The following is a 13127-nucleotide window of genomic DNA, read 5'->3' as shown; positions in this document are numbered from 1 at the left end:
ACTGCTGGGCCCTCATTTTCCTTACAGTGTGTGCACAGGCCATGGAAGTCACAGATATTCGTGTTCACCTTGGGGACAAACATTTGTGTGAGTTATTCACCGATGTGTTGGGGCAGATGGGACAGGAGAGTATGAAAGATGGAAGAAAGACAGCGAGAAAGAGAGAAGATGAATTCTTTGATAAGGTTTCCTGCCCAGACACCGGTCCTCACGAGACTTCTGCCACCAATGCCCTTCCATCAAGAGCACATTTATTGTACATGTAGTGCCCTGCTTCATATTAGACTGCAGCACACACGCGTGGCATACGTGCAAATTCACGAATGGCCAGGCTTACACAGTAGACAGCAGTTGAAGTCGCATCATTGGCCGTGTAGCCACGGAGCCAGTACGTGCCTGATACGCACTGAGACACAATATGCATGCTGGAATAACAATTTCAGGCTGTTTCCGTACACCGCCTAACACCCCAAAGTCCAGCAAATGGGAGATACCAACAGTGCTGTCAACCTAAGTCACACATGCAAACACAGCAACCGACGTGCGCCTAGCCGGTGAGTGTAAAAATAACACACGATACTGTACGAGTATCAATGTACACACATGCATAGTCACTGGCTGTACGCAAAACACTGCAAAATACGGAAAATCAGAAGTCGCAGGACGGAAAACAGACCCAGTTGGCTGGCAGCACTGTACCGAGAATACCGGGACATCCACTGTTCAAACAGCTCTCTATACCCGGGCGTCCACTGCTCAATGCCCGGACTTGCACTGCTCACACAGCGCTAAATGCCCGGACATACATTACTCACGCAGCGCTCATTATCTGGACATACACTGCTCACACAGCGCTCAATATTCGGTCATAGACTGCTCAGTGACCAATGTCTGGACTGCCACACTGCTTCAAACAGCACTCAAAGCCTGGGGCAGAGCTCTCCAGCATAGAGAAATATGTGAAAAGGTCAATCATCCTACTCAAATGCACTAAATCAGCCCAAGGCCGACCAGAGCTAGACAGAAACAGAGCAGAACCAAGAGTACATGTACATTAAAGGGGAAGTTAAGGCAAAAATTAAAATTTCACCAGTTGCAGTCTTCGGGGTGCTGAGTCGAATGGTCTTGGTCCGAGAAAGCTGAGACGCTCCCTTCCTACTTGAATCCCAATCGAACTCGGGCACTTCCACCGAAACTGGGTGACTGCGCCCTACTAGATGGGGATTTGTATGCAAAATGTCAGTAAAAGCGCCATTTCGTTCTTATAAAAGCACGGATGACCGCGATTGGCCCATATGTTGTAGTCTTTTGGACGCTGAGTCGACTGGTTTTGGTCCGAAAAGGCTTCGATGCAGCATTCCTCCTTAATTCCCAATCGAACATGGTTGAACAAGCGGTCACGTGCTCCTGGGTGCCCAAATCACCTGGTCACCACGCCAGCAGGCGACAACTTTCACACCAAGGTTCAACTCGAGTGACAGGACTGCACCCAAAAAAGGTCAAACAGGCTAGTAAGTTGTACCCTGCAGGCACGGTGACCAGCGTACGCAGGAGCACGTGACCGCTTGTTCAACCATGTTCGATTGGGAATAAAGGAGGAACGCTGCATCGCAGCCTTTTCGGACCAAAACCAGTCAACTCAGCGTCCAAAAGACTACAACATATGGGCCAATCGCGGTCATCCGTGCTTTTACAAGAACGAAATGGCGCTTCTAGTGACATTTTGCATACAAATCCCCATCTAGTAGGGCGCAGTCACCCAGTTTAGGTGGAAGTGCGCGAGTTCGATTGGGATTCAAGTAGGAAGGGAGCGTCTCAGCTTCCTCGGACCACGACCATTCGACTCAGCACCCCGAAGACTACAACTGGTGAAATTTTAATTTTTGCCTTAACTTCCCCTTTAACACAAGAGGATGCAACTCCGCAGCTGGTCTGATTCACGGTGGAATTGTTTGTTAGTGTCTCCTGTTTCATAACGCATGGCGCATGCCGGACACCGCACACACATTGCTTGCCGATCTTCATCGGGAGTTTGTGTTCCTGCTGCTTTCAAAACAATTTTTTCCATTTTTCCACCTGCTGCTGCAGCTCTGAGCGGTGCGTTCACATACCAGCGGTCTCTGTTTCGTTGTTTTACAATCCCGTGTTGGGTCTTTGCGATGTGAGCGCACCGCTCAGGGGTCGGATTTCAGTTGCCAGCACTGTATAGGAGGCCTACAAAGAAGAGGTCGACAAACTGCCCGAAAAGTGCTTCATGTGGAGAGCGTTTGCACGTATGAAATAGTCCGATATGACTGCCTCTCTTTCAAAATATGCTCTGGAAAGCATTTATTTTATTGCCTTCTAGTCATCAGTAGGGGTAAGTCCCGTTCAATCATACACACAGCGGCATGCACTGAACCCGTACAACGGGTCGTAGACTGTGTACATTGTACACCGTACACAATGTACCACAGCTGGTTGCAACTGCCAAATATGGCACACATTGTCACTAAAAAGGAAGACGGTCATCTCCTCTGCAGATCTGGTCAAGAGTACCAGTACATCACACATAGTGTACAACACAGTTGGCCGCCGTTGTTGGCTGCCACCCTTCATCTCATTCTCACTATTCTCAGTCTAACGGCGAGCCAGGGAATGTGTAAATAAAATAAAACACCCGCATTGAGTCCTATCCCGACGACACCGACAGAGTTTCGCAAGTCGGCAGCATTTTTCACGATGCAATGCTCCTTGCAGGCGCGATTTCTACCACTTGCACAGCGGTGTCAACCCACCGTACGCGCTTTCTGGCACAAGCGTGCACGCGATCTAACGGCGATGCGTACGCCACTGGTCTAACATACTCGTACAGAGTGCATTGCATCGTGAAAACGATATCAATAAAATCTGTCTGGCCAGCACTGATAGAGGAGTTAGCCACTCGGTGGGTAGGGGCTATGTACAGTTGTGCTTGGTGAAATCCGACCCAAAGTGCATATTGAGCGCCCTCAATTTGCACGGCCCTTGTTGCCCTGGAAGTGGTACGAATGCAGCTGGACGTACACATGCACTGTACAAGTACAGTGATGAAATCGGAACTGTTCCTGGGCGTCAGTTTTGCACATTTTGGTTGTATTTCAGTGAGAGCAACTTTACATGTCTTTTTGCCTCAGTGCAAACCTCCCCATTACATCACTATCATGGAACTTGGTGCAGAGCATTCTGCAAACTGGCTAACTGTTAGGGGTGTGCACGGGTATTCGGGTACCCGTGCTACCCGTGAGGAGCTCGGGTAGTCTGGCACAGAATAGTACCCGAAGTCGCAGATGACATCATTATGACATGCACCGTGCACGTGTACAAATTCTCTGCATGTTCACCCCCAGTGTGTAAGGGGAGGGTGCATTATGGTGTTGCCATGGAAACATTCCCCTATCGGGTACCCGTGCTACCCGTGGAAAACTACCCGAACCCGATACCCGAAGAAAATGCTACCCGACTCAGCACTACTAACTATGAGTCTAAACATACTAGTACTGCAGAACACTTTATCTTCGGTGTACATGTGCCTTTCAGTACAGAAACCAGACATCTGACATTACAAGTAGATTTCACGTGACGCATTCCGGGCTACATGGCTTTACATCCACGTCTCGGCACAGGATGCTAAAAACAGGGCCAATGTCAAGCTCCACAACTCCAGGGTCCAGGCAACTGGGCAATCGGATCTTGTGACGTGGTAGCCAAGACGGTCAACATCACAGTGACATAATATTGAGTTCCAAAAGGAGAAACAAAGTTTTATAGGATACACAAGTTCGCCGAATTCGCATATGACCGGGCAAAGTCGGTAATTTCAGTTGAATCGTCGCACAGAAAAGAACACATCATGTAACGAAGCAGTATTTACATCCGCAACCCGTCGTACCGAGCGCAGGAACTGTACCAGCCGACCAGGGAAAACACCACATTCGAAACCGAGCCCAAAACGGCTATTCGTACTTGGATGCATACAGGCATCCTCGGCAAGGGGGTCATTCTAGGAGACGTATATACATGTACGTGAATGGGTTTAAAAGGCGCTAGAGGGCGCGGTGCGTGTGAAGAGACACGTCGGTCACCTAATTCTAAGTCACAGCTAAAATCCCTCCGACCGCTGACACCGGAATATAGTACACCTACGGTAACATGTCATGCAGTAGCCTAACAGACTCCCCAAGCCACCAGTCTTTACCCCCCGCTCTACCTTGCGGTTGAACACAGCCGCCATGCTGCATAGTGCGAGCCTGCCAATCGAAAACGAATCGATAGGTCCAACTAATGGACCTTATGCCATTTGTACAGATCCACAAAATCCCGCAGAATCCCGTAGACCCGGTAGGGTGTTGAATGTGCAGGACCCTATTGTGTTTTCTGCTATTTCCACTAAGGAATGGGGCTTAAGGAATTTCATACGAAAACCTTTTTCTGACAAAGATCTAGCTAGTCATTAGTTCTAACCAAAGTGAAGAAGCTGGAAAAGCGATTGCTGGTCATCGAATTATGACACTAAAAAGGTCAAATGCGCATGCATAGCACACAATGAACACCCTACCGGGTCTATGGGATTTCGTGGATCTGTACAAATGGCATAAGGTCGATTATGTTTGTGTGTGCGTGTGTGTTTGTGGGCGTACGTGTTGTTTTGCATACGGTATCTATGTCACACGATGCTAGATGCCAAGTCGCTATCCTTCACCCAGTCCAGGGAGGCGCTGTGACAACACGGTGGTCGTGCACCATCCGCATTGTAATTCGAAGTTATAACTGGTGTGACTATGACGCCAATCATCCAAAAGCGTTATCTGGTGATGTCAGCGGTGCGTTATGGAGGTCTTCCTGTGGAAAGTTAATCCTCTAGCTCTCTTGCAGGTAATATAGTAGTATTTTTTGTTTATTTAAATTACATCAGAATGTTTGAAATAAATAAGCATCATGGAACAAATGACCAGTGACACCGAGGAGACGAAGACGACAACAAAAACTATATAGACAATTCAAATTTCAGCAAGCATGCTCACCGACTCCTCGAACTCCTTCTTGGCGTTTTCTGTCTTCTCCTGCCACTCGACAACCTCCTGTTCGGCCTCAACTAGACGAGCCTCCAATGCGGTGGCCTTCGATTCTGCTGTGGTCAGGCGTCCGGCACAGCTCCGTTTCGCCTTCTCTTTGGTGTCGATGAGCGAATTGAGTTTGTTTGTCCGGTTGCCCTGACCCGAGGCAGAGGCATTGCAACTGCGGATCTGGTCGACGATTGATCGAAGCTCGCCGTCCATAGAGGCCACGGCATCATCGGCCTTGGAAACACGGTCATCAGTGGCCACGAGCTGATCCTCCAGGGTATCGATGCGCTTATTTAGGGTTTCTATGGTGGATGATGCATCGTCAGCAGCTTTCATTGCGGTGTTGTATCTGGCAGACATACTGTTTGACTTGGCATCGTCCTGGCCAGATAATTTCAAACTACGGCTAATTCTAATTTGACAGTCATCTATCTGGCTTCCAACCTCATTGAGGCTCTGTTGCATAGTGACCATGTTCTCCTGGGAAGTCTCCAGCCGAGACTCACAAGCGTCTTGCTTGGTGGCAATTTCGCTGAGCAGAGTGTCAGTGTCCGCAGACTTTCCCTGCGACTTCTCGACGCGCTCCTCCAAGGCGGCTACTCTGGCAAGGGCGTCATCACGCTCCTTGGTCAGCGTCTGCATCTTCAGCTTTATGGCCTGCATTTTGACTGTGTTGTGGGGCACACGCTTCGACCAGAAAACACCCACAACTAATAGAAAGCAAAAGAATATCGGAAACCACTGAGGTCTGTTCTTCCACACAAAGCGGCAATCCCGATCGGTGATATGATGACGACCTTTGGCAGGGGGAAAAAACTGACGAGCGCATGCGTCAACGATAATTTTTGCGCTGAAAACAAGGGCGTCGCGGTAGGGCCAGGCTTGTAGCGATAGCGAATATGGGCATGGGATTCTGATGGGATCGATCGAATGCTATCGGAGTAGTAAATTATCGGTGATTTACAACTGGTAACTACTTCCTGAGTACATATTACTGGAGAACGAAAGCAAAACTGCCAAAGACCCTGAATCGCCTGATCTACCCGACGTAACACCCTTTGAAGGGCCTTTCCCTCTTTTCCCTCTTTTGACGTCACACAATCTGTACGATTACGAAAGAAAAGCGTATGCAAAGCCCGCAAGCCGCCACCATGCAGACTACGAGCAGATCTACGATCAACTCAAACAAAAAGAGTCGATGTCAACCAGAACATTGTCAAAACACTCAAGTGACATTTTGCCCATTTCAATCCTTGGCTGAATCGATCTGAGAATATAGTTTCTGGCGAGCGGAGCTTGTACTAGTTGTAGGTAGCCATCATGAGCGCCGCCAAGGTGGACGTTCAGTGGTGTCGGCAAGTACCGGATGAGTTTGTCCACTATGGAGGTGACCGACTTCGCCTTTTTCGCGTATTTCCGCTGGTGAGTTGAATTGTGAATTGCAATTTTGTTGTTGAAAGATGTGTGAACTTCGACAGCACATGAAGTTGGAATTACACAAGTGTATTGAATCAAAGTGTTTAAACTCGATCTTGTCTGGCCATGTCTGCATCAATTGTATTCTTTATTACACTTATAAAATTGCTTTCTCCACGCTGACTCTTCGTATTTTGATTTTTTGGAATTGTTCGTAAACTCCATCGCAGCCACTTGAACCTCACTTAGATAATTATCATTACTCGTGAGTCCGTCTCCCAAACGGCCCCTACGAACGACTAATTATTATTTATTTTTTAAAATGATGCAATGTATCACACTTTGTACACAAGTTTGAGGGAGTTGAAAAGGGAAACGTCAGAAGATTATTTGAATGCCACCACCAGGATTGGAATAATTATACATTGCACATACTAGTAAAGGGGCTTTGTCAACTGACAACCGCTCTATTCAGTTGCTATTCACAATCTGTGCATGCGCTGCATTAAAAAATTCTTTTATTGTGATGTTGAAAAAAATTATTGACGTTTCGGGCCAGTCACCCATCGTCAGAACAGAGAATAGGAAAGTTCTGACGATGGGTGACTGGCCCGAAACGTCAATAATTTTCCACATCACAAAAGAATGTTTAATGCAGCGCATGCGCAGATTGTGAATAGCAACTGAATAGAGCGGTTGTCAGTTGACGAACCCCCTTTTCTTTCATAAATGCAGTTGCGTGATATCCACAACGTTCTTAGTGTACTGACTACTTGTAGGGCACAGTAATTTTAAAGCACTGGCACGGGCGCTGGCACGACGTATAGGGCTTGAAAGTGCTACGTCACAGCATAGCAACAATTTCAAAAATTCAAAAACTGGATCCACTTGGATCCAGTTTTTGTATGGATCCAAGCGCATTTCAAGCGGTCTTACTCACAGCAAGGTGATGTAGCCAGTGAAACGGACTGATTTGGCTAATAGGGGCGGGGTGACACCTGGTGGCGAAGTAAAAGTCACACATGCATACGGCATGAGAGTTGCTATGCACCCACATACTGAGGCAATAGCAAAGTCACACCTTAGTGGATCCAAAATAGAAATCTGATGTCAACTTACTACTCCCTGGCCATTTTTGACGTCATCACTTTGAAGTTTCAAGCCCTATTGCAGTGCTCGTAGAACTTCTAGTTGAGATCGATGTAAATCATACATGTACATGGATGTGCGGGCTCGTTTTCACCTGCTCGGGAGCCGTTCCAGAGCATGTGAGACGATTTGTGTTCGCTGTGCTGGCACAATATAGGTCGCAAATGTTCACACCAAACATCAGGGCCAACAAAGGGGGTACGACTTACAGTTGAGCATGATTTTTCTCACTTACTGCTGAAGTGGATATATTGAAACAGTATTGCTCAAATCTGGCAACGGGGTTGCGACTTACAATTGTGGAAATACGGTACAGTCTGCTGTTGGCTGTTCATTCACGCCTGACCTCTGTCTTTAGCTGCGTGAATCTGGTGAAACTCTCACTTTCTGCTCTCACCCTGGGTGGATCGATGGTGCCCAAGAGAAATGTTGCCATTATGTTGGTGCTAGTTATGTCGCAATGCCAGTTTGCACCCTTGAAGAGCTCACAGGGTTCTAGTGATGTATACGTGTGTGTGTGGGTGTCTGTTGATGTGTCTGTGTGTGTGTGTGTGTGTGTGTGTGTGTGTGTGTGTGTGTGTGTGTGTGTGTGTGTGTGTGTGTGTGTGTGTGTGTGTGTGTGTGTGTGTGTGTGTGTGTGTGTGTGTGTGTGTGTGTGTGTGTGTGTGTGTGTGTGTGTGTGTGTGTGTGTGTGTGTGTGTGTGTGTGTGTGTGTGTGTGTGTGTGTGTGTGTGTGTGTGTGTGTGTGTGTGTGTGTGTGTGTGTGTGTGTGTGTGTGTGTGTGTGTGTGTGTGTGTGTGTGTGTGTGTGTGTGTGTGTGTGTGTGTGTGTGTGTGTGTGTGTGTGTGTGTGTGTGTGTGTGTGTGTGTGTGTGTGTGTGTGTGTGTGTGTGTGTGTGTGTGTGTGTGTGTGTGTGTGTGTGTGTGTGTGTGTGTGTGTGTGTGTGTGTGTGTGTGTGTGTGTGTGTGTGTGTGTGTGTGTGTGTGTGTGTGTGTGTGTGTGTGTGTGTGTGTGTGTGTGTGTGTGTGTGTGTGTGTGTGTGTGTGTGTGTGTGTGTGTGTGTGTGTGTGTGTGTGTGTGTGTGTGTGTGTGTGTGTGTGTGTGTGTGTGTGTGTGTGTGTGTGTGTGTGTGTGTGTGTGTGTGTGTGTGTGTGTGTGTGTGTGTGTGTGTGTGTGTGTGTGTGTGTGTGTGTGTGTGTGTGTGTGTGTGTGTGTGTGTGTGTGTGTGTGTGTGTGTGTGTGTGTGTGTGTGTGTGTGTGTGTGTGTGTGTGTGTGTGTGTGTGTGTGTGTGTGTGTGTGTGTGTGTGTGTGTGTGTGTGTGTGTGTGTGTGTGTGTGTGTGTGTGTGTGTGTGTGTGTGTGTGTGTGTGTGTGTGTGTGTGTGTGTGTGTGTGTGTGTGTGTGTGTGTGTGTGTGTGTGTGTGTGTGTGTGTGTGTGTGTGTGTGTGTGTGTGTGTGTGTGTGTGTGTGTGTGTGTGTGTGTGTGTGTGTGTGTGTGTGTGTGTGTGTGTGGTAGTGTTGTGTTTAGCACCACATCACCTGGTATGTACGTGTGTGTTTACCACCATCACTTCTCACATATGTATAGAGCTGTGCAGTGAAGTCACAGCATCAGTATATGATGCAGTAGGAATGAATAGAAGGATCCGGTGCCAAGTGCATCTTTGTTGTGCTCTCTTTCTACACTCTGTGTTTCTTTTCTCTATCTCTGTGTTGTCTCTCTCTCTCTCTCTCTCTCTCTCTCTCTCTCTCTCTCTCTCTCTCTCTCTCTCTCTCTCTCTCTTTCTCTCACCCTCTTTCTCTCCCCCTCTCACTCCCTTGCTTTTGTTTTTCTTTCTGGCCAGCCTCCTGGAGACAGGAAAGTGGTTGGATCTCAAGGTAAGGATACAAGCTGTAAACTGGCTTCGTATTCTGAGGTGTTGGTGTTGTGGCAGCAGGTTTGGTTTCTGTATCCTGGGTGCGACTAGTGCCGTTGATGCTGATACTCATGGCTGAGGATACTGCTGCTGTGCATGCCTGTTGGTCATGGCTGCTGCTACTGCTGCTGCTGCTGCTGCTGTTACTACTGCTGCTGCTGCTGCTGTTGCTGCTGCTACTGATGCTGCTGATGCTGTTGCTGCTGCTGCTACTGCTGTTTGACACAGTATCTTTATGCAAGCTCAACAAAATGTGAGAACAAAACGGAAACGCAGGAACGCAACACATTCGAATGGAAACAAAATGAGTGCCAATAGTCGCGTTTGCATGCCACTCAGGAATGGATGGTGATCAGCTGCTGCTGCTACTGCAGCTACTCATGGCTTTGGTTATGATTCGTTCAGTCATTGGTGCTGCTGAGGATTGGTTGGCTCGTTGCTTTGTTCATTTCGGCCGCTGTAATGTTTCGTTGTTGATACGATATCTAGAATTATCACTCACGTATGCCCATTGGTATGTTCTGTGTGTGTGTGTGTGTGTGTGTGTGTGTGTGTGCACGCACGCACGCGTGTGTATGTGTGTATGCGTGTGTGTGTGTGTGTACATGCTTGTGACAATGTACATGTGTGCATGGCTGTGTGCATATGTTCACCAGTGCTGTATGTGGCAGATGGCCGCTATGCATCTCTCGTTGCGATGAATGCCACCGTTCCCAATGCCAAGGTGAGACTCCAGTTCACCATCGTTTTCATTCACATCGCTTGTAATACACACACTTAGAAAAGAAGGAATCAAAGCCTTTCTACTGAAACTTTGAGTTTCACAGTTTTATCGATCATCAGACAGCAACTTGACTACAAGTTACCGAAGGTGTGATTGATATAGGCTGCAGCAAGCTTAGATTATAGCACGAGCGAATGATACAGGCTAACAGTGTGATATGCACATGATTGTGTCACTTGTAATACTGATGTTCAACTTGCGAAACCTCATCTGTTCGAGCAGTCAGACAGTCGTATCGCCGAGCATCCCAAACTCTAGCTTTTTACCGACGCAAGGAATGGCGAATTTTCGACATTGCATCCAGAGAACATTGTGTTGTCTTCGCCCGTGGCAGGGTCCTTGAAAGTAGGACTCTCGGTAACCAGCAAGACTAAGAGTATCAATATGCTTGATAACTGTTCTTCTTGTACGTGTGCGTGTATGCGCGTGCTCGCTCGCACGCGCGTGTGTGTATGTGTGTGTGTGTGTGCGTGCACGCGTGTGTGCGCTATGTGTTCGGCTGCGTCTGTTCCCGCTCGGAAGTGTCTGTCGTGGAGTCCGGTGAAGGAGAGGCCGCATTTCGTTGCTGCTGGCCAGCAAAATGGACGCGTTATGGTCACCGGGTAGGTCACTATGTGCATGTCGCTGTATGTCACTGCATATCACTGCATATCACTGCATGTCGCTGTATGTCGCTGCATGTCATTGTATTCAACACCCTGTAAAGCCCTACAAAGCCATGGCTGACCCTGGCGGGATTATACGGTAGAACACTAAAAAAATTATTTTTGGCGCCTATGACATCAGGAGATGGCCCACGCCTGGTAAAAAAAAAAAAAACGACAAAAAAAACAATGAGGAGCTACAGTGATAAGAACAATTAAAGCATTAAAGACAGTCGATGCAGTGCGGCGCGCACATGTTTGTTTGAGTGCTACGCACATGCCTCATTGTACGGTAGTGGTGTAAGAAGTAGCATGCGTGTGGATACAGTAGATCTAAGTGCGTCCATGGCCCGTGAAGTAAATAGCAACTAGACTTCGACCTTGTCTACAGATTTATATTTATCATAGATACTTGGACTACAGTGAAAACCTGATAGGACATACCCACAAGCGAACACGGTAAAAGTACTTCCTAGCCAAAGTACTTGCTACACCCGCCCTGCAATCAAGTGTGCCAATTTTTTTCGTCAACTGCAAAACGTGCGTACTAGACAATAGTACGTCTTACATAAAATATGTGTGTACGAAGGGCGCGTTCAGACTACCGTGAATCCCGTCAAACCGTGAATAACGATAAACCGTGAAGGACATTCACCCCACCGATAACAAACTAACGTTTTGCAGCTCTCACCGCGGCACTGGCAAGGGATTTTCCCTTTTTCCCAACGCGCATGCAGCCTGAGCACTTTTTTACTGCTGGAAATTTGTTACTGCCGCAGCAGCCGCGGCAGTAAAACTTTCCCACCGGTAACGTGCCAGTAACGTCACGTGATCAAATCACCTTGGCGACTTTCCCATTCCGTCACTTTTTATCGGTACTCTGAACGCGCCCTAAGGGGCCGTCCGCAAATATCGAACGTTTTTCACCAAACGAATTATTTTAGTTTAGACCCAACCCCTCCCTCCCTCCCCCTCAGAACGTAAAAAAAGTTTGACATATGCATGCATAATACAACAAAAGTTGCAAGTGTGTAACTGCTCCTATGGGCATGTACATGTATCAATGTTTTCTGAAACGAAATTGGTCAACCCCCTCCCACCCCATAACGAAATTATTTCGTTTCGTGAAAAAAGTTCGATAATTGTGGACGACCCCTAAGCGGTTTAGACTGTACATGTACTGTATTCATGTACTGTATTGGAAGTGAATGAAGAGGTGCTTAGTTCTGTGAAGTTTCAGGAGTGGTGCACTTTCGCTCTGACTTGTCTCCGCCGACCATGGTAGACGTCGAGACCAGTTTTGCACACGATGTTTGATCCTACTCTGCTACCTCTCTGTATGGTGTGTGCATGTCTGGGCATTTGAGCTGTACAATGTTTGATGCTCCTGTGGCACCTCTATAATTATGGTGATTGCTTGTTTGGGCATTTGAGCTGTACAATGTTTGATGCTCCTGTGGCACCTCTATAATTATGGTGAGTGCTTGTTTGGGCATTTCAGCCGCACAATGTTTGACTCTACTCTGCCACCTCTCTGTGTTGTATTTAGGTTTGGTACTGATGAAAAAGGACAGCCGCCATCATTTGGTGTAGAACTAAGTATGTGCGCTCACTATCTGACTGTTCTCCTTCACTACTCGTTGCTGCCTGGAAATTCTGATGATGTCTGTTCTATCGCCACTGCTATCGCTGCTGCTGCTTCTGCTGCTTTTATTACTGTCTCTCTGTCGCAGCCAGCCTGCAGTCTTGAGTCCCTTACTAATGTGTGTGTGTGTATGTATGTGTGTGTACGTGTGTGCGCGTGGATGCACGCATGTGTGTGTGTGTGTGTTTGGGTTTGTGTGTGCATGTGTGTGCATGTGTGTGTGTGTTTGTGTACGCGTATATGTGCGTGTGCATGTGTGTGCGCGTGCGTACATCATGCGTACATCATGTCTGTTTCTGAATGTTTAGTTCCACGCAGCCCTCGTCCATGCCTCACAGTCGACTGGAACCCCAATCATCATCACCTGGTGGGTCTCTCTCTCTCTCTCACTGACACGCACACACACACACACACACACACACACACACACACACACACACACACACACACACACACACACACACACACACACACACACGCACACACAGT

At 47.6% G+C, this 13127-nt stretch overlaps 1 protein-coding gene across 1 annotated transcript; it reads right to left on the bottom strand.

The window, feature by feature from the left end:
* Nucleotides 1-4772: 4772 nt before the first annotated feature.
* On the bottom strand, nt 4773-5867 carry LOC135809142 (tropomyosin-like). Its single transcript, XM_065322425.1, has one exon. The coding sequence runs from the start codon at nt 5745-5747 to the stop codon at nt 5019-5021; it is 729 nt and encodes a 242-aa protein (XP_065178497.1). The 5' UTR covers nt 5748-5867; the 3' UTR covers nt 4773-5018.
* Nucleotides 5868-13127: the final 7260 nt, after the last annotated feature.

Source organism: Sycon ciliatum, chromosome 2 (genome assembly GCF_964019385.1).
Source record: "Sycon ciliatum chromosome 2, ocSycCili1.1, whole genome shotgun sequence".
NCBI lineage: Eukaryota > Metazoa > Porifera > Calcarea > Leucosolenida > Sycettidae > Sycon > Sycon ciliatum.
The sequence above is the reverse complement of the archived record's forward strand: the minus strand, read 5'-3'. Positions and strand labels throughout refer to the sequence as shown.

What these genes read in the sequence shown, in the direction of transcription:
- LOC135809142 (XM_065322425.1), bottom strand. Translation starts at nt 5,747, where the DNA reads ATGCAGGCCATAAAGCTGAAGATGCAGACGCTGACCAAGGAGCGTGAT.